Genomic DNA, 27,999 nt, shown 5'->3' with positions numbered 1-27,999 from the left:
ATCAACAAGAAACCAAAGTTGCTTATTTATTCTGAATACCAGAGACACAACATGGTCCCCATCTGACAGTCCACTATAGGGAAGTGTTCTTGAGATGCTGTGTCTGTAGAGGCTTTACGTGATATTCATAGATCTTCAGTGCAGGTCCCAGTTTTAATGAAAGTCCAGTCAGCACATCATTCCTCGTCATCAACAGTAAAGATTTCCCATCAATTTCCTAAGGGTGGAAATCAATAAATATGTCAGACAATTTATGAAAGCAAAAGGGTGTCAAAACCTCAAGAAAGTAATGCACCCGGAAACTGGAACAGCTTGCAGAGTCATCACCAAGCCCAGGTCTGTACTGTGGCCAAAGGGGCCAGCATGGTCTTCAGATCCAGAAAATGCTACTTCCCCTTCCTCTGAACAGGCTAGGTCAGGCTTCCTCAAACTCAGCTCTCCAGATGTTTTGAGACTACAATTCCCATCATCCATGACCACTGGTCCTGCTAGCTAGGGATCATGGGAGTTGTAGTCCAAAAACATCTGGAGGGCCGAGTTTGAGGAAGCCTGGGCTAGGTCTAAACCAAGACTAAGGTTCCATGCCAGCCAGAGGAATTATGTGAGAATGAGTGTGGTCCCTGAGAAACAGTTCCACTTCCTGTCCAAATACTTCCAGGTCATTCCTGGGCTTACGTCACACTGAGGAACCATCATGGGTCTGGTGGTTCTCAGAGAGGACCAGAATGTGTAAAGTAAGAGAGAAATCACATAAAGGAAGAGCTTCCTGTGAGTGGGCAACCCATGTATAACAGTAGCTTCTGGTCTTTCACCTGCCAGCTTCTTTCTTTTGGTATAGTCTGCCTTAGTGGATGGGAACTCCAAGAAAACAAAAAACCTTCCACTGGTCTCCAACCACCATTCTCCCTCACATTCCACACAACTCCCCCAAAGTCCTCACCACCTCCATTCTTATATGCCCATTTCCTGAACGCTTCTTTCTGGTAGCTTTTTTAATAAAAAAATCTTGTCTCTTGTGCACCTCCAGTTGGTGTACAAGCAGCTCTAGTGAACTGGGAGCGGGTGATGCCACATGCAGGAAACCTTGATTGACCCAAATTTACTCTTATGGTACAGCAGCTGTCAGAGAGCAGCCAAACACGTGACTGTTAAGGGCAGTTATTGGATTGGGTATAGTTTTCTTACCTGCCTCAAACCTCAAACTGCTATGGTGTCTTTACTTACAACACTTACCCCTGGACAGCCTGTATAGTATATAAGTATAGGGGCAGTGTTATGAGAAAGAATCATATATAAGTGCTTTTTTTTTTTTTAATGAGGTTGCAATACTCATATCTTGGTAAAAGTGTGGTCTCTGTGCAAGCACAAAATGGCTGCCGTGGGCAGTCAAAAACCAGTGAGGGTACTAGATACCAGTGAGTACTGTCACACCAAAAAGCTGTCACACCAAAAAGCTGTGTGTATAGCTTGCTTGAGGAAGGCACACCATGAGATTCTGTGTGGAGTGGCAGTATACTGACTGGCCAATTTGTACCAATCTGAGATTCCTTACACTTGTGATTTACATCTTATATTGGTCTGCTAATTAAAAGGCCGTGCTGTTACTTGTTCCCAATCCCCAACACCTTAGACTGAAAGTTAATATTCATCAGCTAATATTAAAATAAAACTTAATCTTGATAAGAGTTTAGCATTCAAAATGTAACTAATGACACATACCTGACTTTATTTTCAATTAACTTTAACAGACTACGCTTTGCATAAATCACACATGGCAAAAATGATGTTGACAAGCTAAACTTGCATCTATGAATTCAGTATTTTATGAGTCTAACATGCCAATTAGGATCCCTCCCTGCCTGTTCTGCTGTGGTCAGATTCTTGCGATTGAATAAAATTTATTGTTCAAGCTCTCAGGCCATTACAAACAAAATACATGAAGATGTAACCAGTATTAGTAAAGCCACAAGCATGTCCACATTTGTAATTACAATAACCCACAAAAATTCTATACGCAGAACCCTTTTCAATTATAAATATGTATGGCTTTTAGCTATAGAGGTCACAAATGCTGCCACTCAATGAGAATGAAAGATCTCTGGGTCCATTCAATCAATGCTTGTTGACTGGAGATGCAAAAACATTCTAGGAAGAATAGGTATTCACAATTTGTTTCTGCGGAGAATGCAGGCTGAATAAGGTCTGAATAATAACAACTTACTGCCACAGAAGCTGCTGCCCAAATACTTATTCAGGGAAAAATGCTGACTGAACCAAAAACATGAGGTACCACTTTTGAGCTGGGAAGCAAGCACTTCATCTTCCCAGCACTTAGTGGACAGACACCTGCAATGTTTCTCTCTCTTCTGACCCTGTTGGCTAGTCCACAAGCAGCACACAATTTTCAGCTTTTAGCATAAGCTAATCCTCATACATACCCTTTTGGTTTGGGCAGAAGCGACACAACAGAGTGATGTGCCATTTTATGATGCTGAGTCAACATCATAAGCCTGATCACATGCAGGTGCCTGTGTTTGATCTCACAAAAACGAAAGGATGCAGACTTAGGGAACCAGGTGGTGTATTCACCAGGAGACATCGTTACTAATCCTCAGTGCTTTGTTTTTTTCTCTCTGCCAGAGCACAGTTCCAGCACCTCTCAGGTGGGCACCATTGCACTTTATAGACACCTTCACCTCTCCACTTGGAAACCTGAGCTTTCATTGGGTGAGATTCTCAGGCCTCAGATTGAATTCAACAAAAAGGGGCTGTAGACATGCATTGTTGTGAGGCTGAGTGTCCAGACCGCATTTAAACACAGTGGTACCTCGGGTTACATATGCTTAGGTTACAGACTCTGCTAACCCAGAAATATTACCTCGGCTTAAGAACTTTGCTTCAGGATGAGAACAGAAATCGTGCAGCGGCGGCACAGCAGCAGCAGGAGGCCCCATTAGCTAAAGTGGTGTTTCAGGTTAAGAACAGTTTCAGGTTAAGAACAGACCGCCAGAACGAATTGAGTTCTTAACACAAGGTACCACTGTATATACAAGTGGGATCTACAACAAAATGTTGCAGCCCGGGTAGTACCATTCAGGATTCCAGCCAATTCCATTCCACTTCCTCCTCCCTCCCGAGTTTTCAGTTCCCTGGCCAACAGTCAGTCAGCATTCTATCGCCACTGAGAATGCTCAGTTCTCATTGCATAGTAGGGATCCCCCAATCCTGAATTTTATTTTATTTTATTTTTTGGCACTTCTGCAACCGTTGGGGTTCATATGATGTCATGAGCGGGGCCAGTAGACATGGCTAGAGAAAAAGAGCTTTGCAGGCCAAGTGTGACTTGTGGGCTGAAGTCTCCTCACGCATGCCTAAATAAAGCTCATAATGAGACTGGGGGAAGCTTTTCTAATAAGCTGTTGCCTGCCCAAAGGTTTGCCCGAACCACCAAGCACCACAAAGCATTTCCACCAGCCCATCACACAATGCGAAACACAGCACAAGTTCCTAATAGGCTCAGTACCCAAGCGTAGCAGCTGCCCCTTACCAATTTACAGCTGGGAGCCCTTCAGTAACAGATGGGCTGCTCCTCAATTTCAACGCGTTCCTTGCCGTCCACCACAATTCTCTTGGTTACAACCTTTTTGCCGTCCACAACCTTGCTGGTGGTAATGATGGACTTGAACCTTCCTTTCCTGCCACTGTGGAGAGCAGTGCAGGAACAGCCACCGGTGATCTCGGAGCCAAAGGAAGTGAAGCCGGTTCCTGCAATGGGGGACACCCCACTGATAGAGACAGAAAAGCTGCTGTCGCTTCTGGTTCTTCTTCTTCCATGGTGGCCTCGCTGGTCGCCGGAAATGTCGTCAAGCAGGTCGTCAAAGATATTTAGGGAAAAGGTGTCCACCCCCTTGCGCACATCCAGGGGGGATCTGTGGAAACTTGGTTTGGCGTCGAGATGCCCTTTGTCTCTCTCCTTGTCTCCAGACCCACCATGTCTGCATGTACCTCTGCCTCTTTCATGCCACCCTCTCTCATGTCCGTCTCCTTTGCGGGATCGGTCATAGGCATCCCTCTTTTTAGTATCAGACAAGACCTCGTACGCTTTAGAGAGCTCTATGAATTTCTTTTCTGCTGCTTCCCTGTTCCCTGGGTTTTTATCTGGGTGCACCTTTAAGGCCAACTGCCGGTAGGCTTTCTTAATGTTATCCGCAGACGCGGTTTTTTGCACTCCCAGAACCTCGTAATAATTCACCATCTTTTTCCAACCGTCTTAAGCATAAATATCCGCTTCGTCTGTTCCTGGCAAATATCTGAACAATATCCTGATTATGTCCTGGCACCTTGTCAGTCTCAGAGTTGAAAGGTTATTAGTACACATTCCAAAAGAAGGCAGGCCTGAAATAACACGAAGCGCTACATATCTTTGTGTGCACCAGCGTTGCTTAGGGTTTTAACAACGATATCCGAGGCACTGCCAAACAGGTTGGGGGCAGGGGGAAAGCTGCTTCAACATCCAACGACTGATTTCAAAATGGTTCAAACAGTCCACTGTCAGGGAGAAATTGTGACATCGCTATGACATCAGCCAACTGCTAGGTTTCAGCCATTTTTATTTGCATATTGCAATTTCATTGGCTATGAGGGTGGGATGCCTGCCCTTCAGAATTTGATGACATCAGAGAATAACGGCAATATAAGGATGAGCACAGATGTAAGGCACTTTGATTTTGGAAAGTGGCCAGGGGATTATACTTTCTGCTAAAGTACAAGATATGAAAAGATCTGCATTTATTCATATACCCACGTAGCCAGCTGCATTGCCAAGATATATGTTTTTCATAGGCATAATAGACATAATAGCAAAGCTGTAAACACAGCATGTTAGCAACTTGTTGGGATAATTTTAATGAAAGAACTATCTTCAGATAATGAAAATTAAAATTGTATAATTTCCTTTGAGGTTGTTGGGGTGTTTTTAGAAGCATGCAGAGCAGATGGTATCTGAAAGGAATGTTTCAAGTATGAATGGCTCCTGCATTTGTATCTGGCTGGCTTCTGCTGCTGTTTAGTAAAGTTTTGACATCTTCTGGTTTGCTGATTTTCACTTTGACTATTAACAGGGAACTTTTCTTGCCTGCATATTCAGAATCCCAACAGCATCTTGAGCTTTAGCGAACAACTCAGGGTTAGAAGTGCTTATACTCATCCACAATAAACAAGCACCTGAATTGCGTTCCTCTTTATTCTCCTCCCTACAGGACCTCCCTTTAGCAACATGGATTCCACTCCCACTGAATCTGTTCACCAACTACTAGTGGAAGGTACAATCTTCCACCCACGGTTTTTCTACGGCTGTGGTGACTACACACTGCTCGCAAACCAGCCATATATAGGGAGAAGACTTCATACCCCACAAGCATTGTGGGAGTAGCCGATTTCTGTTTACTCCTTCAGACAGATGTTAAAAATCATTATTTATCACCAAGTGTTCCTTGATAGCCGGGCTCATTGCTTTTGCTCTTGGTGTTGTAAATATCCCCTCTAGCCTTTCAAAAAAAAACCCTTGTTGATATTTTGCCGTTTTGAAATTAATTCACTATTAAACTGTGCTGTGTTGTTTCAGTTTTGTTTACTTATTAAGAATATTTTTGTACAGCCGTATCATAAAAATATCAGGGCGGTGGGGTGAAGACAACTGAAAATGCAAGTAACCATTAAAGTGACTGGCTATTTAAACAGCTGCAAAGTTTTGTAGGACTAAGTTTTCTAGGACTAAGAGTAGGGAGACCCAGGTTCAAACCCCTGGTTACGAGGTTTTCACCTCCATTTCATTTTCAGGAGTGAAGAAAGGGTAAGTTTGGCTAAAGCGAAGGATCATGGGAAATTGCTCTCCTGCCTCAACCTCGTGTATAGTCTTGTAGCTGATTTCCCTATGCTTGACCTCCTTGCCAGCGAGGTCACGAGGATCCAGAAAGTTCATTGACTGACTCAGCAGGGTTGCTAGGTTGCAGTGATGGCAATAAGGCAAAGTGATTGGTAAACAAAAGGTCAGCAAATAAATGTAATAAAAGAACAGACCTTCCCATCTAATTAGTGCCCAGCCGGAAAGGGAGGGAAGCAACTGGGCGGAATGAGCCAACACAATCAACCCAGCCATGTTTGTGCCAGTCTTGTAAAAATACTACTGCAGCAAAGTAAGATGAAGTTGTAGAAAAGCAACTCCTACACCGTTGCAGTAATGAATGAAGAGCCCCTGAAGGAAAAGGCAGGAGTACGAGTATGCCCTGAGAGAGTCAGCAAAGGGTGTGTGGCTGAATGGTGTGGGTTATGTTTTGTCTTTGTAAGGCTGCTGTTACAGGCTGGCAACCTCAACTGGGAGTTCTGGATTGCTAAAAGCTGCCTTCCTACCAGCAATTCCTGAAGATGCCGTATTTTCCCCACCTCTGCACCAGAGGGAGGAATTTCTGGGCACCTTGCCAAAGCTCAAAATTCTGCTAGGGCCCTCCCCCTCTTGACCCCTGAGCCTCTTGGGCTCCTGCTCCTTGCTGTGCTCCAATTGCCCGTTTCCACTGTCCTCTCGGAACATGCAAGCACCAAGGAGGGAAAGCACTGCCTTTCCCATTGCTTGCCCCCTCTCCCTCTAGGTAGCTGTGCACATTTGGCCCAGAAGAAGCTAATGGGCTTCAGAGCCGAGGACACGGATCTAAACAGGGATGGGCCCCAACGCTCTCTCTGGCCTCATCACTGTGGCATCCTCAGGTCACCTTCATCATTGCTGCTGCCAGAACATCCTCCCATGCCAGGGCAGTGCTCTCTCAAGGAACTGCACACACCACCAATCAAGCACTAGCTCTCTCCAGGGTCTCTGCGATTTCAAGGCTAGCAGTTGATGCCAGTCTAATTGATGGTCCTGCTGTGCCTTCCCAGCCAAGCTTCCTTGGCAGGAGAACTTGGAGGATGCCTTACATAAGAGGTCCGGATGAGTAAATAAACCCTGCTGGGTAAGCAGGGTTTTCATCACCCGGCCATGGCAGCTAATCCAAACACGACAATTAACCAACTTACAACTGTAGTACTATGGTTACGCAAAACCTATTGGCAGCGCCCGCCCCAAGTTATTACTTAATGTGAGCTGCATCACAGAGTCAGTCTGAAAGCAGGTCTGTGGATCGACCCCAGCCATCATGCTGGCGGCAGGGTTTAGGTCGGCCCCAAACAATTTTTGGGTACCAGGACTTAAGCCCCAGGAGATTCCAAGTGCACTGCTGAGCGCGGGCAGAACACATTTCAGGTAACAACATCCTCATCCATCCAGCATCAGGGGTCGGAGGATGTGATTTCAAATCAACACCCTATCCCCTCTCTTTTTTTAGAAACTGAGGATAGGGGATAGGGGCAGCCAGGCTTTCTGATGTCCCCAGCTACAGCTTGAAGCAATCTCCTTTTGGGCCAGCGAACAGGAGGGAGGAGAGTGGTTGTTTTGACGCAGCTTCCCCTAACCAGGTATCCTCCACTTGTTTTCGAACAACCACAATTCACATCAGCCCCGCCAGTTTGGCTGGGGGTCCGTTTGGCTGGGAAAGGCTAGTCTCCTGCCTACGAGAAGATCTTCATTCCTTTCTAAATCTCCATTTCGGATAAAAGGCTCAGCACTCTCACCTACCCACACCTGGGTGCTGGAGAAATCCAGCCGCCCATCGTTTTCTTCCACACAGAAACAAACACATGCACAACTCCAAATCCATACTACAACTGAGAGTGAAGATGAAAAGGATGTGCGGAGGTTGAACTGCTAACAGAGCGGTAGTGCAGCAAATGAAGCTTGCTGGGTTTCTTCCACAAACCAGAAGTCACACATGGGTTGGATTTGGCAAATGCAAGGACTGCACAAAATAAATAAAAATAATAAACAGTAATAATAATAATGTGATTCAGCTCACGTTTAAAGGTAAGCCTATGTAATTTGTGCTTGCTTGACAGAACAGTACACGAACTGAAACACGGTCATCCTTGGGGAGTTACACCAGTGAAAGATTTGCTACCTGAGCCCTGGCTGAGCCAGCATAGCTTCACCTCAGCCAGGATGAAGGACTTATGCTAGCATATCCCTGGCTGAACCAGAAGGAGGGAACTAGACCAGCTCAGCTGGGACAGCTCACGACCCATCTATTACTAACTTGCTTAGTAATATCCGGGTGGATCTTGGGTTTGGATTATACTGTAAATGCACCCATTTCATTTTTGTTGGCACTCCGTTCCATCCTGTTTGGTGTGATTTTTTGTTCTAAAAAAAGAACGCCCAAAATATTTGCATTTATATTGTATGCATTTCCCTCAAAATACACATTTCCCCATGCTTTCCCATGCATTTTATGAGCATCCAGACGGTAAAACACATATTTTTCTGCACCCAATACTTTTGCGCACCTAAACTGCATTGCAAAATGAGTAATCAGATTGGGAGCTGTGTTTTGATCTGCCAGCAAGTTTGAGACTGTTAAATTGGGTGGAATTGCAGCCTTAAGTGTTATGCCCAAGTTCACAAATGTGGTAGAGCCAGGCAGTTTTGCCAATAAGCAATCCTAGACATGCCTGCTCAGAAGTTAAGTCCAGCTACGTTTACTGGGGCTTACTCTTAGAAACAGTGTGCATAGCCTTACAGGTGTAATCATACAAACACGCCCCTCCCCTCCAACTATGCCATGTTGGTCTTCTAGAACAGAAGCAAAGAATTCAACTAATTAATCCTTCTGTGACAATTGCCTACACTGCTTCTTAGGAGTGTCCCCAGGCGCATAGGCAAACAGTTACAAGATGGATTGTCCAAACAGATTTACCTGCTCTTGAAAAGCATGAGCCTGTTCTTCAAAGCCCACTGTTCTGAAATAATTCACCACATCTGTAACCGCCCAGTCAGCAGGATCAGGTGGTCTTCCATTCTCTACCAAGCTACGAAATTTTAAAAAATGCAAGCAAATGTTAATATTTGTGCATCGCACACATGTACCAGGTGCTGAGTAACTTAATGCTCCCTAAGAGAGAAGGGAAACTCACCTTAAGGAAGGAAAGGCAAGCTCACCTGCGTTCTAACCCTCACAAATGCCTTGCTGAGTCAAGAGACCCGGTCTGAATTTAAGCCTGTGCTCTTCTTGGGTTAAACCAACAAACTGATTTCTTTCTTGTGCTTCCAAGGCCCAAAGTCAGGGGATTTTCCACCAAAGACCCAAAGTCAGCTGGGCTTACGTTACAAGTGGGATAGAGAGCATTTCTCTTTGCGAAGGAGATCCATACAAAAAAATCAACTGCTGTCCCTCCACAAACAAAAGCAAACACACTGTTGACCAGGCACAGGCAAACTAGGCCCTCCAGATGTTTTGGGACTACAACTCCCATCATCCCTGACCACTGGTCCTGTTAGCTAGGAATGATGGGGGTTGTAGTCCTAAAACAGCTGGAGGGCCAAGTTTGGCCATGCCTGCTATGCCAACCCATCTTTGCAAGCCACATGAAATTTGGGCTGCATGAAATTAGGCCCAGGACCACATGGGCCGCAGGTTTCCCACTACAGAGCTGCCACACCCAGCACATGTAAACTATGTACAGAAGTCGTATGTGAGACATGTGGTCAAATTTCCTGTGAAGATTCGTTCTCGCTACGCAGATGCCCCTGCAGCTACTTTGCAGAATGCAAGCACAGTGTCTTGGTCTTCTTTCAAGAACGGCTTACAATAACATTTAAAGGTTTTGGAATTTGTGGAACTCTATTCCAGTTCAGGTCAGACAGGCGCTTTCATCCCGTTGAACTTCCAGCACCTAATGAAGACTTTAAAAAAAATAAAAAATCCAGCAGCTATTTCAATTGATGCCTGATGTTATAGTTTTAAATGACACACACACACACACACACACACACACACACACACACACACAGTATCTTTGTTAAACCACTTAGACTCATTGTAGTGAAGTGGTATATAAATTATTATTATTATTTCTTATTTATTGAATTTATATACCGCCCTATACCTGGAGATCTCAGGGTGGTTCACAGAATAAAATCAAAATATAAAACTACAAAATACATAACCAAAATAAAAACAGCAACCCAATAACCCGCTCCCCCAAAAACCTACCTTTTAAATGGGCATAGGATGTCAATCAAATCAACCAAAGGCCTAGTTAAAAATGAACATTTTTTCCTGGCACCTAAAGCTGTATAATGAATTATATAATTGTTTAAATAAACAATAAACAAGCTTGTGTACGTGGGATCTTATCTTGAGGCAGGTGTCCCTGAACATGCATCAACCTAGGGCTTGTTTACATTATCCAGGAGCCATCCTGAGGTTCTAGGGAGAATATCAGCTGGGCAAAATATGGGGCTTCTTAGCGTTCTTCCCAAGTAAGCGGCTCCAGGGGCTTAACTAAGGCATTTCCTGCGTAACTTCATGATGAAAATAGCCATTTTCTGTGCATGGCTCTTGCAATCGCAGAAACAGTGTCGCTTACAGTGGTATTTTTTGTTTCTTTTTTTAAGATGGATGTTTTATGCCAAGCTAACCCAAACTGTGCACCTCAAAAAGCTGAATTATATACCCAACCAAATATTTGTGTGTGAGTTAATTTGCATGCTTTGTTGTACAATGTTTATTATTCTGCATAATTTAATCTGCTTCACTAAGGAGATGTGTGGATCAATGAGCTCCTGCTTCTTGGAAATTTTAATCCATCATTCCTTTAGTCTCCGAGATTCACCACACCCTTTCAAGTATTGTCACAGTCATAAGGAGTGGAAACCCATTTGATTTTTTTTAAGGCAAGACTCTAATCCAGGGGTCAGCAAACTTTTTCAGCAGGGGGCCGGTTCACTGTCGCTCAGACCTTGTGGGGGGGCCTGACTATATTTTGAAAAAAAAATATGAATGAAGTCCTATGCCCCACAAATAACCCAGAGATGAATTTTAAATAAAAGCACACATTTTACTTATGTAAAAACACCAGGCAGGCCCCACAAATAACCCAGAGATGCATTTTAAATAAAAGGACACATTCTACTCATGTAAAAACATGCTGATTCCTGGACCGTCCGCGGGCTGGATTTGGAAGGCGATTGGGCCGGATCTGGCCCCCGCGCCTTAGTTTGCCTACCCATGCTCTAATCACTACGCCTCACTGGCTCTCCATGAAGTAATAGTACATTAGCATTTCTATAGCACTTTTCAGTATTAAAAACACTTGGCGCACATGACCTCAGTCGCAGGCACTGTTAAGGAAAGGCAATATTGCCAGCCTGGTCCCTTGAGCCAGTGGCGTAGCGTGGGGGGTGCAGGGGGGGCCGTCCGCACCGGGCGCAACATCTGGGGGGGCGCGCGCTCGCACTTGCAGCTCTCTGCCCCTACCTGGCTCACTCACTCTCTCTCACTGCAGTGCTGGCTGTGCGAATCCGATCTGAGCCGCTGGGTCGCCGCCCACTGTGGAGGGGGTGGGTGCCAGGTGTGCGGTGCGGAGAGAGGGCGAGGGACTATCTGGGGGAGGGACAGTGCAGCGGCCGCCCAGCGCAGCGCTGAGCGCGGGAGAGAACCACACCAGACCAGACCAGGCAGCATCAAGAAGAAGCTGGCAGCGGCGGCAGGTTAGGGGTTAGGGGGCGCAAATTACTTGCCTTGCCCCGGGTTAGGGGGCGCAAATTACTTGCCTTGCCCCGGGTGCTGACAACCCACACTACGCCGCTGCCTTGACCTAGATGAGCAGAAGGGCATGACAGAGTTCTGGAGGTTCTGGCTATGCAAGTGTAGCATGTTCAGTGCAATTTGGAAAAGCGTAACAAAGATTACTACACAAACCTGTTGACTCCGCTACTGTGTATATGCTTATATCTGAAATGCAGTCCTTTATGTACATGAGCCAGCTACTACAGGAATGCAATAAGGCTGGTCTGCTGAGTTACCCATCCTCAGCCTTGTCATTTTGCACTGAGAACGGCATGCAACAGGAAACAAACAGAACCGGAACCATAAACTGGCAAGCTGTACAGTATCTTCTTTTCCTGCTGCAGGGACCTGGGGGGAAGAGCTCAAAAGCACACCCATGAAAGCAGGAATGTGTCAATCCCATGGAGCGGCTGCAATCCTAAATACTGTAGATGCCAGTCTAGCATAATCATGGGGTTGGTGGCTGCACCATTCCACGCTCCATGGTTGCACATTAAATATTGTAGATTATCAGTCTGGTCCCTGCAGATGGAATGGGCGAGCTAAATATCAATTTCCTGACGTGCTAAACTGGCCCACACATTCATGCTTATGTGGATGCAGGGCAGTTTATAAATGCTTTTCCATAAAATATCCTGCTTTTATATTACTGTTTTACTAGTTTTATATTGCATTTTTTTGTTTTAATGGAATTATTTATTGTTTTTATGTTGTGCAGCACTTAGGGGGATTTCTAAACCATTAAATGGTTTGCAGAGGCATTTAAATAAAATAAAACAAACCAAAGAAGGCGAAGCTTGAGGGAAACTGGAAACTTTTCACACATGCAGCAAATTGGACACTTGGGGAGACACACACACACACACACACACACACACACGTTGTTCACACCCCCAGTATATGCTATACTTGCGGTGGCTGTGAGAGTGCTCACAAAGCCGAGAATCAGTCGAGAGAGAGAGAGAGAGATGAAACCAGCCAGTCAAAACTGCCTGGGAAAACAGCAGCAGCAGCAGCCCACAACCATTATGCCAAAGAGAGGGACTTTGTCCCAGCTCAGTGGTTTTCAACCAATGTGTTGTGGCACCCTGGGGTGCCTTGAATGATGGTCAGGGATGCCGCAGGCCAACACTGGCCTCTGTCCCTCTTTCCTTCCCTCCCTTCCCTCTGATGCCCTCTCACGTCTCTGCCTCACAAAGGCTTGCACAGCTGTTTCTTGCAGCAGCCCTGCTAAAAGCTCTGCAAGTGAATGGTGCCTCTGGGGCTGGCCAGGGGTGCTGGCTGCCAGGAATAAGCAAGCAAGAGGGCAAGGGAACCCAGCAGGCCAGTCTACCAGCCCTTGCTGTTGGGAATGGACAGACAAGTAGGAGGCCAGGCCGGCAGACACCACGCTGGCCTTTCTTGTGCTTGTTGTGCAATGTCTGCTTGGGAGCCGAGTGCCCAGTGCGGAAAGGGAGCCTATCCATGCAGGCCCTGCAGCGCCCGCTGCTGCCACCCAAGATGAGTAAGGTGCTGGCCTCACATTCACCTTTGGCCAGTCTCCGCTTGGCCATTCATACTGGGGGCATCCTCTTTCCAGGCCCCTGTGGAGCAGTGTGAGGAGGCACCTCTCTTTGGGGCAGGTCAGAGACCAGGGGTGGCAGCAGCGGTTGCCCGCAGGACTCCCAAGGAGAGGAGAGGGGAGAGGAGAAGAGGCTGAGGGAACACTCCACAAAGGAGGGTGTTCAAAAAAGGGTGAGAAGCTGCCAGCTCTGCAAGCAAGGGGTGACATAACTGGGCTCCTGAGCCCCACAGGGGTGCCGCAGAAAGAATGTACTTGGTCATGGGAGCCGTGGACTCAAAAAGGTTGAAAACCTCTGTTCTAGCACAGTTGAAAGCCACAGCCCAACCTTTGCAAAAGGCACTCTGAGCACCAGCCACGGGATTGAGAAGGGAACCCTGAACTGCTGACTTCTCCTCAGGGCTTTATGCCTGTTCTGTTGAATAGGTTTGCAATCACTGGTGGGATTCGTTGCTTCAGAAGCAGCAGCAGCAACCTCAGCAAAACCCTGGCAAGGGGCGGTTCAAGTACATTAACTTTATGCAATGCTGCTGTTATGCTGGTTAGAACTGCAATCATGGCGGGCGGGGGACCCTGCTAGTTTCTTCTCCTTCCATCTCATCTATTGCCATCACATTGCAGTAGTAAATAGTCTTGCTTAGGCTGCATTCACATGACAGTTTATTCAATTTTCACATTATATTTCAGCTTTCACAGGATATAAAAAGCCACTTCTAGAACTATAGTGGAAAATAGCACAAGTTTAGCAGTTGATTCCACATGGATTCCCTACACACACACACACAAACACACACACACACACACACACACACACCCCACGGAAGCAAATAACACATAGATGAGCACTGAACTTGGAACTCTAGTTCCAGAAGTGGCTTCTATGCCGTGTGAAAGCTCAAATATAATGCAGAGCAGCTTAACAGTTGAGGGGAAAGGGAAATGGAAAAAGCAGCCATGTGAATGCAGCGTTCAAACAACAACAGCCCAATCCGCCCCACCATGGACTGAGAACATTTTAAAATCCTACTTGTAATCCATGCCACAAAGTGACAAATACTTAATAGAGGAAGACATACATCACATGTAGACATCTAAAACTCAGTTTCTGCACTAGCTAATTATGCTTCCCCATAGTTTCTTTTTTTAAAAATAAAAATAAAGAAATGACTCCATTAGCATCCAACTCCTAATCATAAGAGCCGAAGGGCAAAGGATTTAATCTAAGCTGGTCTGGTTTTGATTTCCTCTGCTGTGAACCTGATACAAGGCTACTAATTGAAAGGGATTTATAAGAGGGTGTTTAGAATTGTAATACATGGATACTTACTGCATATTAGCAGATTGCATTGGTTATCTCCAAGCAGGAGTTAAAAATTAATGGAAGATGCTTGCCAAGACTGGAGCCTACGAAACAACGTGGTGGAATGAGAACATGCTCTTTCACCATCTTGTGGTAACTACATGAAGTAAGTGGCTTCCACCCACCCTTTTCATCTATGTAGATATGTACTTAGGTATTACAACATAGCTTCATCAACATAATGCCTAGAGAGCTAAGACAGAAAAACATGTGCATCTAAACTGGCAACCCAAGCATCAGGATGACAGCCAACAAGGGTTATGCCCATACATTATGTTATGCATTTATCAACCTTAAGGGGTGGGTCCCAATCGTAAAATCATAGGATTGTGGAGTTGGAAGGGACCGTGAGGATCGTCTTGTCCAACCCCCTGCAATGCAGTTGTCCCATACGGGGATCGAAACTGCAACCTTGGCATTATTTCAGCACTATGCTTTAACCAGCTGAGCTGTTGAACTACAATTCCCTTCAGCCCCACGGAGCATGGCCAGTGGTCAAGGATTATGGGAGTTGTAGTCCAAGAACATATGGAGGGCCACAGGTTCCCCTTCCCCAAGGTTGATGGATGCTTAAATTATGCAACATGTAATTTCCACCTATGCTATCGTATTATAAGCTAATATCTAAAAAAATTAGTCCAGCAAATAGAAATCATGTTGATGTGCAAATACGAGGTGTGTAGGGATATCGCAGAGCGGGGAGTGGGGTCCGGAGGGAGCACACTTCCCCGCCAGCAGGCAGCCACAGTCTGCCTGCACGTGTGACCTTGGGGTGCAGGGAAACCCTCCCCCCCCCCAGACAAGCCACAGCTGTCTGGTACATCGTTCCACCTATGTCTGACCTTTTGCGGTCTCAGAAGTCAGCGGTGTCCTGTCTGTAAGTTTTCCCCCGAGACCTTTTGTCTCCTACGTCATACACTGTGCAAGGGGGAAATGACGCTGTGGAACAGGTGCCAAAATAGTTTTGTATCACCCCACAATCGCGGGACGGAAGATGTGTAAAGGTCACAGCCCAAAATGTATTTGCCTAGCTTGCATGTTTGTCTCAATAAAAGGAGGCTCCACAGGAATGGTGGTAGCTCGCTTCAGACCACCTGTGCGCAGCTCACATGATGATCAACACCTGTCTTGGGCCTTCACTTCAAGGTGTGTTCAGATAGGAATAAGACCAGCTCCCCCAATGTGTGTATGCACCCCCCTTGTTTCTCCGATGTGACTGTAAAGAGTTTGGAAGTTTGTCTTCTGTTTTTGATTAACCACAGCCTATCCAGGCACCTGGACCTCACAAACTGTTAATCGTAACTATAGTTGGTTTGATACAAAGCAACTTCGCAAGTTGCGGTTTAGGGAGCCAGCTTCTTTCACAAACCATAGTTAAGATTAAGTTTGGATGCAACCTCAAACAGTGTTTAATTGAACTAAGCATTTTTATACCACCTTTCATATGGCAGCAAAAAGCAGTGCAAAATACAAAAGAAAAAACCGTTAAAATATCAACAGCCTCTACAACAATAGAGGACATAAGGCAGCAATGATCAAGACAAAGCAAAACATTGACGTTGAATTCTGGAACTGAGCACTGGCTAAAGTCTCGGTATGTAAGTATGTCTTCAACAGGTGCTGAAATACTAATAATGTTGGCACCTATCTGAGCTCAAGGTAGAGATGTTTCGACTGAGACGGTGCCACCACAGAGAAGGCCCCAAAATGCAGCACCACTAGGGCAGCCTCCTCAGCTAATTACAAAGGGTGAGCAGAGCAGTAAAGGAGAGGTGCTCTTTCAAGTAACCTGCTCCTAAGCTTTTCAGGGTTTTATAGGTCAGATCCAAAAAACCTGGTTTGACAGCTAATTAGTAGCCAGCGTAATTCTGTTGGGAGTGTGTGTGCAGCATGGCTATCCAGTAAGCAGCTTGCAAACTCCTCCTCCTGGCTATGCCAGAGATTGTGAAAAGCTTCAGCTGCCACTTTCAAAGAACATTAGAACACTTACGAAATATTATATATAAACCCTTTAGCAGCAAGTGCAACCGATTGGATTATTTCAAGGTATGGACTCCACCACTGAACTACAGCTCAGTGGTCTTAATATCAGCAGGTTGTGGGAGTCAGCAAAGGAATACCATCTACTGTATCCTTGCTGACGAACTCTCAACTGTTTACTATAGGACAAAAATATTTTGTCTCTGTCTAGTATGAACCTATTGTTTCTAGGTCCACGATGCAAAAGAAACTTCTCATTTACCAACAGAAGTGGCATCTGGATAAACTACCAACAAGGATTACAAGATGCAATCTGATGTCCCTTTCAGGAATCTGCTCATGAAGCTGCAGATGGGACTTCCACCCTGAGACTGTTGCTACAGTGCCACCTACCGGCAGGCAGTTCCAAATGCACTCAAAGGAGCCAATTCCTTATTCAAAATTTCATCCTCCAATGGCTTCTCAAACCAAGAAGGATGGCGAAGAGAAGAGGAATAAATGAGTTCCCACCATTCTCTTGATATATTCCGTGTCTTCCACAGTTAACACTATGAATTACTGTCGATCTGCACTGCAGAATGCCTTAAAATAACAACAACACTATTGCATTGAAGCATTTAAGACATCAAAGGAAAGAACAATCACTATGGCATGTGCTTTGCTAGTAAGATATGGATAAACGACACAACACACAAACCACAGAGGGCAAATACTGGCATTTTAATGCCAACTGGGTTGCTAGGCGCAATTTTGGACCAGGTTCATGAACTAAGAAACTGTGTGTGTGTGTGTGACCCTATTAATTCTCCTCTGTGTCTTTCAATAACCACAAACATGGTGTCCTTTCAGACAGCTGATTGAGGTGGCTCTGCTCCTGCCAGGAGAGTTGATTCCTGCAGTCCCACAGCTGTGGGGCTATGCATTTCTGCAGGGGTCATATTTCCTACCCCATGGTATCTAAACATCTACATGAAGCCACTTAATGAGGTCATCCAGGTAATTTGGCATGAGATGCCGTCAGTTGAACAGATTACACCAAACTATACTTCTCATTTTCATCCAGTTCAGCTGGTGGTGGGTAGAAATACTGAATCAAGTGCCTGGAGATTACTGACAGACTAGATGAGGGGCCAATACACTGACCTCAATCCCAACAAAAGAGGGATGCTATATTGATGGATGTTTTCTCTAACTAGAGCCCCTTTCAGGTGGGTTCTGGCACTTCTCAGGTGGGCACCATTGCCACTCTAAGAGAATGAGGGAGGTGTTTGTGGTGAATTCCGGCACCTCTTTTCTCGAAAGAAATGGCACTGACTGTTCTCAAAATGACTGTCCCAAGGGAACCACTTACTTTTCTGTGTCGAGAGATCCATTTTCTTTGTTCTCCATGTCAATGGACAGCATGGGGAGGCCGGGAGTGTCTTTTATGTCAGGAGCTAGATTAATAAAGATGAGAAAGAAGAAAGCTACACTGACTTGGAAGCTATAGCTAAAGAGTACCTCAACAGAGGAGATCAAACTTTGATTTTTCCCTTGAAAAAAATCAGATAAAAGTGGTGGGGAAGCATCACCCACCCATGAGTCTTCAAATTACATTATCTCTAAAAGAAAACTTGGTAAATTCTGTTTGAAGCTTCAACAAATGAGATTGCCATATTGTCAATCGGCATGAAGTGTGTTCCTCTGGCCGTGGACTGTGCACAAAGACTTTAGGTCCGCTTGCTCAGAAGGGCACTTGGCAGCCTTTGGGTAAGACGTTTCCCCTCAGACACAGTTCCCCATCTACAAAGACCCAGTATGATATAGTGGTTAGAGCATCGGAATAGGACCTGGGAGACCAGAGTTCAAATTCCCATTTGGCTCATTGGGTGATCTTGGGTCAGTTGATGCCTCTCAGCCTAATGTACCTCATAGAGTTGTAGGGATTAAATGAGGGGAAGAATCATGTACACCACCTTGAGCTCCTGGGGGTGGGGGGAAGGTGGGATATAAATGCAGTAATAAATAATGTGGAAATACAAACAATATCATTGTTGTGCAGAGAGGAATGAAATGTGTGATACAATCTACCAAATTGCTAAAGTAAAAATGATACTCAGCTACACTATTTCTTCTCCCCAACACCAGTCAAGTTACTTGCCACCCTCACATTAAAAAAGTGTAAAAACAGTATCCTCTGTATTTTTCTCATTCCACAGGTGAAGCACAAATAACCTGACTCCCAAACATCATAGAGTTCTTTATGCAACAAGTGAAGCATCAATATAGTGTACTGAGTCCAATTTCAACTGCTTCAACCCAGCTGGGTAACTCTTGTGAGAAAAGTATCACATTTTCCCGTCTCTAAGACACCCCCATGTATAAGACGCCCCCTATTTTGGGGGACTCAGATTTAAGAAAATGGGGGGGAGGAGAGATATATTTGTGTATAAGACGCCCCCCTAATTTTTGACATTATTTTTTAGGGGGAAAACCTAGTCTTATACATGGAAAAATACGGTAGGTTTCTCACAGTTGGCATCAGCAACACATATGACAATATACATCCCTATCAGTATGGCAATACTTATGGCCCCACGAAATTGGCTGGGTTTGCATGGGAATATTCATCTCACCTCCACAGTGATGTTATTATGTACAACTGAACCAGGACCAATACCTTTTCCATAAACACTCTTTGGGATCTCCCGGAGTTCTAGGGCAATTATTTTTTTTAATCAGTAATGAATAGAATATCAATTAAGTTATTTCTCTTGGGATCCAGTTAGTGAGGTAATTTTAATTTATCCATGTGTTTATTTCTATCCATGTCAACATTTGTGGAAAAGAAATACACACACAAGCTGCAGCAACTGTCTTCAGGGCTATAGCCAACTTTTTAAAGATGTTCTCTCTGCCCATTCCTGCCAAAATGATCTTGGTAGCAATGACTGCAAGCTAGAAGACCTTTCGTGTCACTGAACACCATCCTTGCTAAATTTTTAAAAAGCAGGGGGTGGACTTTAGAACTGACTTCATTTATGGCCTCTGGTATAACTGCCTTTTACTTTTTTTAAAAAATGTGGTTTGAATTTGGTATGTTTACATTAACAATACTTAAGGTTATCCACAGTTTCTTGGGTTCAGACAGAACAGTAAGCTGTGGTTAATGAAAAATATAAGCAATCACTTCCAGTTCCTCTTTGTGGCCATGCCAGAGGAGGAGACGGCTGGTAGGGAAGGACACTAAGTTGAAACAGACACAAAAATGGAGATTCACAGCTGACTTCTTTGCTTCAAGGCAGCAGTAGTGAGGGGCTCATCTGAGGGGGAAGTGAAGCTGGGGCAATTTCATCAGGGAATCAATTCCTTCAACACTGGCTGCCTTGCCAGAAATTGCTATCCTTTATTCACTCAGGGCTCCTTCAAACGTCTTTTTCCATTGAGCTTTCATGATGATTTGTCCTCATGATGGTATCGGGGCAATTAGTTCTAAAGTGAGGGAGAAGCGTATACATGGACTGCTTCTTGGCAGCTCTGCAGAAACAAGACACTTTTCCCGCCATTTTAGCAAGCCTGGAAAAGTCAGGATAAGGGGGACCTTCTAGCTTGCTCAGAGCTGTAGCACAGAAAGGCTGATTTGCAAGTTTTGCAGCTGGGTTTTCTAGCCTTTCTAGGTGGGAGGTCAGTAAAAAGGCAAGAGAAGGCAGCTGAGGAAAGAAGAAATAGCTACTCCACTCCTGTGATGTAAAAAAACAACAACAAAAAAACAGGCAAAAGGAAACGTTTTCCTGGCAAGTGGGGAGGTCAAGTAATGCTATCCATCGTTAACCTGACTGAAAAAGCAGAGAGAGAAATTCAAACCTGCGAGTTTGTTTTGAGTCGCTGATTTTATGACAAAGGCAGAAATATTAGTTAGGGATATTGTTAACTTATTAATGTGAGTGTATGTTGGGTTTTTCTTAAGGATTATTTGTTGTTTCTTGATTGCCTTTAAGTCTCTTTGGAGAGAGAGGTGACGACGGATTTATCTTGAAAACAACATTTAAAAATATTTGCTGTGACCATATTACTACTACTACTACTACTACTACTACCACCGTTGTGAACAGAATAAAAGGTTTTCATAGAAGTGAGAAAACTCAAGGTACCATTTTTCATGGTTCTCTACATCTGTACAGTATTTTCAAAGTAGGCACGAAGCCCCAGGTATTTAAGATTTGCATATGTTTATGCAACTCAGGAGAGACGTCTAATCCCAAACCAGCTTATTTGGATAGATCTCTCATTTAAGGATATAACCAAACGTTTGCTGTTGTGGGCATGAAATAAAACCAAATGATTACTTTTCCCTCATGAAGGCAGTGCAGAATTCCATTAGTACTCCCAGCCAGCCAGCCATGGCCAGATGCAAAATAATAAAAAAGGCAATTATGAATTGTTAGTTTTTATAGAGGTACGGGGTAATTGTCCCTCGGTACAGATTTGCCTCCCTGCCACAAGATTTGAAATCCAGTCATGTCCAGGCATCCCTATGGGCCGTTAGCCATGACTGTATACACATTCCTCATATGGTTTAACATCAAATGTTTCTTTTCTCTTATTCATTTATTGCACCAAAATTACATGTTAAGAATGAGGCCCGAGCTAAGAAGTAGTGAGGTGTCCGGCTGGGGAAGCAGGTCACTACTGACTGACCAAGGTCACACTCTGTGACATAAGCATGCCTAAACAACCAGGTCAGACAGTGCTTTGGGTACTTATGAGATGTTATTTGCCACCCACTCAACTCACCACAGCTGGTCAGGATATGTTTGGATTTGCAGGATGCATGAGATTCTATATGAGATTCTACCCAGCTCTCTGTAGGCTCAAACACATTACTGGACATAGGGCCCCAAATTAGCAAGAATCATGGCCAGCCCTTCTGTATAGTTTTGCAGATTTATATAGCTGTAGCCTAGGGAAAGGTAACATTTTTAGCTTGTTCAAAACATGGCTTAGCATGACCGACACCTGTTTAAATGCCACTTGTGACTTTATTGAAGCTAAGCTGTTATGGCGGGTGTGTGAATTGAAAAGCAGAGGTTTCTTGGTGGCGATTCCAAAGCTTTGAAAGTGCTGTCTGCTCCTGCAGGGGACTGTTGGTTTGTTAGGATCATTCATCAGAGGTCCTTCTTACAGGTAATCTCACCATTAGAGGTAACCAGATCTTTGCCGTGGTAACACCCAAACTCTGGAATGTTCTGCCCAGAGCTCCCCACTGGGCACCAAATTTAACACCGGTTTAAGGTGCAGGGTTAAAAATGGTTTTTAATTTGCCCAAGCCTTTTTGTCTTAGTAAATTTGATGCTGCTTGGAGTTTTCTGGGGGTCTTTTCTTTTTCAAACTGCTTTCCTGCTGGTTATCAATATGCAGTCGTACCTCGGGTTGCGAACGTGATCCGTGCAGGAGGCACGTTCGCAACCTGCAGCGTTTGCAGCCTGAAGAGTCGCGTCTGCGCACACGCATGATTTTATTTTGTGCTTCTACACATGCGCGAGCGCAGAAACCTGGAAGTAACCCATTCCGGGACTTCTGAGTTCGGCGCGGTCCGCAGCCCGAAAATGCACAACCCGCAGCGTTCATAACCTGAGGTATGATTGTATTTTTCAGTGTCTGCTTCTTATTTGTTTTGATTAGCAGGAGCCATCCTGAGAAATATCTCAACTTCAGCTTTATAAATAAGCAGGTAAGTAACTCTGCATTTGCCCAAACTGCTCAACTCCTGAGACACACACACAGGCACATATAAACACACTCCACATTCCCCCTTGCTCCCATGCACCAACAGTTGTGAATTGTTCTTGAGAGCAATCCCAGGGTCAATTCTGGCTGTACTATGTTAAATTTAGAGAAGTAAGCACTGGGTTTTTTGGGTTTCTTTTTAACAGAGTAATATGGAAAAGAGGGTTCAAAAGGCTGAGGTATGGAAAGGACTATGCATTTAGAAAATGGGAGACAAGGAACACGGAATTCTATGGGTATGCATATACTGATGAAATGGGAGAAGACCCCAAGTCTACTTCTGTCTGAGAAATTCATTTTGCCAGCATCTTGAAGCACAGATTTATTTTTATTTCATAAAATGTATACACCACTTGAATGAGGGGGAAAACAACCTTCAAGGCAGTTTACGAAATGATAAAACAAGAAAATGAAAATTACAACAGTACTTTACAAAAGTGAAAATATTAAAACAGATTAAAATTACCTCGGCTTCCTCAGCATCTGGGCAGGCTTATCTAAATATGAGCGTTTAAGGAGGTGCCAAAAAGAGTACAGTGAACGCACCTGCTCGATCTCAATAGGCAGGGAGTTCCAAAGTGTAAGTGCTACCAAATTAAAATGATCAAGTTCTCACAAATGTGGAATGGGTAAGCAGCGCTAATTCCATCAATTGACGCAGTCAAGTGGACACACGTGGAGCAATGTGGTGAAGCAAAAGATTCCTGCACTGTAGAGGGCTGGACTAGATGACTCTTATGGTCCCCTTCCAGTTCTATGATCACGTAGGTAAACTGGTCCCGACTTCTTAAGGGCTTTATATACTAATAGGTTTTATATCCTCAAGGGAACTGGCAAGATATCACAGCTTTCCTCTGAGGAGTTCCAAGGTGGCACATGTGGTTCTCCACACAAACCACCTCCATCTCACCTTCACAACAACCCTGACTTATGTGAGGATTGACAGATGGTGACATGCCTAAGGTCACCTAGAGTTTGTGACTGAGTAGGGATTTGAACCTTTGTTCTCCCAAGTGCTGGTCTGAGATTCTAACCACTACACCATTCTGGCTCTCATCTTTGGGTATGATCCTATGCATACACCTAAAAACCAGACAGCCCAGCAGCCTTAAGTCCCCTGGTCAATGGATGGGGTGCAGTTTGCACTTCCCTGAAGTTCAGAGTCTTGCTGGCTAGAGTGACGGGGAGAGGGGGAACTGTGATGCACCAGAAAACAATCTGATTTAGCACACTTACGGTATCTTAAAAATCTTGAAACTGCCAAGTTTTCCTGATACTGTATCTGCAATTGGCACCCATTCATTCTTCTTAAACATAACATTTTCCACACAAATAATACAGTGGTGCCTCGCAAGACGAAATTAATCCGTTCCACGAGTCTCTTCGTCTTGCGGTTTTTTCGTCTTGCGAAGCACGGCTATTAGCGGCTTAGCAGCTTAGCGGCTATTAACGGCTCAGCGGCTTTAAGAAAAAGGAAACAAACTCGCAAGAACTCGCAAGACGTTTCGTCTTGCGAAGCAAGCCCATAGGGAAATTCGTCTTGCGGAACGACTCAAAAAACGGAAAACTCTTTCGTCTAGCGAGTTTTTCGTCTTGCGAGGCATTCGTCTTGCGGGGCACCACTGTAAATTAGCAGTGGAAAACTTTTCGCCCTACATCACTGAGTGGGGAGCAAACTGTGTGCAGCTGCTCCTTCTCCAGCTGGTGGATGGGGATAGGATCAGTGCTTCCCCCCCCCCAGGGGGTATTCAAAGATACGCAGTACCAGCACCTCTTTTGTTGTTGTTAAAAGGTGTGGCACTTATAGTAACAACTTCATGGTGAGTACCGGCACCTATTTTTCTAGGGAAAAAGCACTGGATAGGATGGTTTCCCCATTGCCATGGCATTCTTCCTGAGAGGCATGAAGTGAAATCTTGGTGTCCTGGTCAAAGGTTTTCAGCTCTAGAGTCCCAGGGTTGGTTGGTTGGGGTGTGTGTGCCTGTGTGCTCGTGTGCATGTTATTACAATATGTTGTAAGCCACCTTGAGGTTCATTTAATCAAATAGTGGGCTATAAACCTTCTAAACAGGTATCTAAAGAAACACATATCTACTTAAGAGCAACAGAAGATACCTACAGGAAGAGAATGGTCAGTGAACACAACTATTGGCTTAAAGCTCTTAACCTAACTACACTTTCCTGGAATTCACAGAACACTTCCTAAAAAGTATTTTTTTTAAAAAATAAACTTTTTTAGTATAGAAAGAACACTGAAATACCATGACCCACGTTCCAAAGTGGTCATAACCTCAAGCAAGCTTAACACAATCCTCATTCTCAACTGCCACACAGAAGAGTTCAGAGTTTTAAAACAGGATCTCAGAAGTTTTCCATATTAGGTGCATCTAATGTGTTTGTTTTAGATATAAAGAGAATTCATCTTTTTTACTCACACCCCCTCATTCTTTCCATTCTGAAGCTGCTCAATTATCCTCCGTGAATTTCCTTCCAGTAAGTTCCCTGACTGCCTGGGTGTTCTACCTTTAATGCAACAACAACAACAACCGCTTAAAAGCAGCAATATGAATGTACGTAGTAGGCACAGGGAGAATTTAGTGTCACTTTCCTTGTTTTATATTGTGCACCTGAACATAGGCTGTTTAATTTATACTTTTGAAAAACACAGCTGAGTGGGAAGGGAGTAAAGTTTGGGCATGGTGCTTTTGTAGGTGTGTCATAACTTTTAGTGCCAAAAAAGCTTTCTGTCTCTAGTCTATCCTCAGAAATGTTGTGAGAATTGGAAGTAAAATCAAGCAAAACAATGTTTTTATTTTATTCTTAAAAAAAACAAAAACCCACACAGATAGAGAAGTAAGCCTGCTAAGAAGTCATTCACCTAATGTGTAGTCCTAAATCCCTAAACAGCTTTTAACCAAGAAGCTACAAAGCTTTTAACATCCTTCAAAGTGCCAACACCATGTTATGATGAGAGGAAGAAAAAGAAGCTTCCCACACACCATGCAAAACAAACTTTAAAAATAATGCAGCAATGCAACTAGAATTCAAAAGGGATTTGGAATAAACCAAACGCTAACATTTCTTTCTTTCTCTCTGCAATGATTTTGGAGGGGATCAGTTGCCTGAAAGGAAACATTTAATGAAAGATTATATATATATATATATATATATATATATATCGCACATCAGGGCTCCTCCACTTTTCTGCTCGGCTACATCAAAGCTTCTCAAGGAGGAACAGAAATAGCTGGTGTTTCCATAAAACGGGAGGGGGTAGAAATCACTACAGTACTTGTGTTTTCACAGCTCTCGAGTGTGTAGTAATCCTCCCTGAACATATTTTCTTTATCCCTTCGGGATCATACTCAGTGCATCCCCAAGTCTTGCTTTTCCAGTTTTCGATTGGCTAAATCTTCCTAAACACACATTCCAATATCAAACATGCCTTTTTGAAAAGCAGCTGCTTTTAGGGAAGCGCTCACCATTAACTGGGTCAGGAACAAAGAACTGGGGGTAGAGGGGGAGGCAATAATTAAAAGGAGTGGGCCAAACAACAACAACAACACCCCATTGCAAACGGAGCACACAGCAGAGCTCACTTACCTTTTTTCATTTATACATGCATACATAGCCAGCAAAAGGCTGCCTTCCTCCCAGCACAGCGGCAGCCACATGCAGAGTTCCAACTAGAACACGGGGCAGCGAATCAGAAAGAAGCTGTCATGGAGGGAGGCATGCTGGGAACCGTAGTTCAGAACTCCAGAAACCTGCCGCTTTGGGGGAATGAATCGTATTTATAGACCCGATGCGAAGGTTCTTGAGCTATATAAGGAGAGGGAGCCTTTGGAGCTGCTGAGCGCGCTTCCTCGGGAGTAAGCTCCACTGAAATCAGTGGAAGCGGCTTCCAAATAAACGTGCTGAGAGCGAGGACGTTAAAAAGAAAAGGGAAAAAGTCTGCAAACCCGTTGCTTGTGATCCAACATATACAAACCACGCATTTATAAATACGCTAAACGCTGGAATGAGGGTGGGTGGGTGGAAAAAGTGAAATGGGTGGGGGCGCTGAATGAAAGCAAGTTTGGGCTTGAGCAAGGAACTTAAAAAGTATTTATCCTGAAACAACTTTTCCTACTCTTAACATTGCTAGCCTGCTTATTAGGACGTCTGAAAACATGATTTTAATGACCTACTTAATTGGAGGACAAAACATTGTGAATGTCTTAAAAAGAGGCGTTGCTTTTGCTGCAATGGGGGGGGGGGCGCTCAAAGCTCATTGAAGGAGGAGTGAGAAATAAAGTAGAGCTCTATCTAAACACTTGAAAGCAATGAAGTTAAGGAACCATTGCTTTTTTGGAAAGTGAAAGAAAGAAAGAAAAATGCTGTGGTTATGCATTACTCGCCCTTTACCCCTAAGGTCTCCATAGAAGGCAAATCCCAGGGAAACCCGGGAGAAGTCGTGACAAACCAAACCCAATCTGGAGAAGGCGTTTTCTCCTCGTCCACCTGCCTCCTAAGGTCAGCAGAAGCCTGCTCCTTACCTGGCTCCATGGATTACACGAAGCTTCAGCTTCAAGCAGCTCAAGACATAAGGAATTTCGTCGCCCGGAATTACAATCAGCCACCTGCCTCTCTCAAACCAGGTAGGCCGCTGTCCTTCTGCCCCAAAATCAGAGCTGCTCTTCCTAAAGTGGCCAAGAGGGGTCATAAGAATCGAAGGAGATGCCTGATGGTTCTGTCTTGCCTATCATTGTGCCACAACAGTCGCCAGCCAATTACGGTAATTTCCTCCTGTCTGGGAGCCAAAAAGTAGAAATTACAGATCTTGCCCACTGGGTGCAGTCCCCACTACGATCCTTTATTAGGAGGGTCTGTTGGGCTATCCTGACTTAAAAAACCACTAACTTTCCTACCTAATTTGGCCATTTTGAAAAGGTGTGTTAGTAAAACCTGTATTTTATATGCCTTGATTAAATTGATTTGCCTTGAGCCAATCGATTTAACTGGGTGAGCTGGGTTTATCGTATTATCAGAGAAAGAAAAACTCATTTGTCTCCACTGTTAATAATCTTACAAACCTTTATTATGTCCACCACCCATCAGAGAAGAGTCACATATTTCCTCTTAGTTTGAAATTATTTTTTGAGCCACAACAACACCTTTTGTGTTTTTTTTTAATCAGATGTAAATATCCAACTTTGTTCTTTTGCAAATTGGGGCAGGAATTTTCCAACTCCAGGTTAACACATGACTTGAAGGGTGGTATCAACCAATTCTAATAATTTATGGTAGGTTACTGAGCTGGCACAAGTCTTCATGAGTCTGCCCCCCCGCATGTATGCTACCATTATATATCAGTGTTTATTACTGTTTTATAGAATCAAAGAGGCCTAAAATGCTGAGCTAGTGCATTGGGTCCATATGAATTTGTACTTGAATCCCACTGAAATCAGTTCAGAATATTTGTAGTGATGAACTTTAGCCCTATTGACTTCAATAGGAACGAAGTGCAACTAACCCAGCAAACATCCAACTCATAGATTCAAACAGTAAAGTTATCTTTACAATGGTACCTTGGTTCTCAAACTTAATCCGTTCCAGAAGTCCATTCCAAAACCAAGGCG

General features: G+C 44.2%; 1 protein-coding gene and 1 long non-coding RNA gene across 12 annotated transcripts; one reads left to right on the top strand and one right to left on the bottom strand.

Moving 5' to 3' along the window:
- Positions 1 to 13: 13 nt before the first annotated feature.
- Positions 14 to 27,073, bottom strand: SAMD13 (sterile alpha motif domain containing 13). Of its 11 annotated transcripts, XM_081008835.1 has the most exons (5): positions 26,917 to 27,073; positions 24,814 to 24,901; positions 17,964 to 18,048; positions 8,838 to 8,949; positions 14 to 217 (listed from the first exon to the last, which is right to left on the bottom strand). In XM_081008835.1, the coding sequence occupies exons 2-5, from the start codon at positions 24,830 to 24,832 to the stop codon at positions 74 to 76; spliced, it is 360 nt and encodes a 119-aa protein (XP_080864961.1). In that variant the 5' UTR covers positions 24,833 to 24,901; positions 26,917 to 27,073; the 3' UTR covers positions 14 to 73. The 11 variants fall into 11 exon arrangements, with proteins under 11 accessions (XP_080864961.1, XP_080864962.1, XP_080864963.1 ...); XM_081008836.1 differs by lacking the exon at positions 24,814 to 24,901 and having other exon boundaries at positions 26,917 to 27,072; XM_081008837.1 differs by lacking the exons at positions 24,814 to 24,901; positions 26,917 to 27,073 and adding an exon at positions 25,982 to 26,096.
- LOC308478794 lies at positions 5,167 to 7,909 on the top strand. Its single transcript, XR_013987283.1, has 2 exons — positions 5,167 to 6,303; positions 7,374 to 7,909. It is a non-coding gene; the product is annotated as an uncharacterized lncRNA (long non-coding RNA).
- Positions 27,074 to 27,999: the final 926 nt, after the last annotated feature.

This window comes from Podarcis pityusensis (assembly GCF_964106645.2).
Source record: "Podarcis pityusensis genome assembly, chromosome: 6".
Classification (NCBI taxonomy): domain Eukaryota; kingdom Metazoa; phylum Chordata; class Lepidosauria; order Squamata; family Lacertidae; genus Podarcis; species Podarcis pityusensis.
This window is presented reverse-complemented; position numbering and strand designations above follow the sequence as displayed.

Excerpts from the sequence above, each read along its gene's own strand:
- SAMD13 (XM_081008832.1), bottom strand. The coding sequence starts at position 4,255 with ATGGTGAATTATTACGAGGTTCTGGGAGTGCAAAAAACCGCGTCTGCG.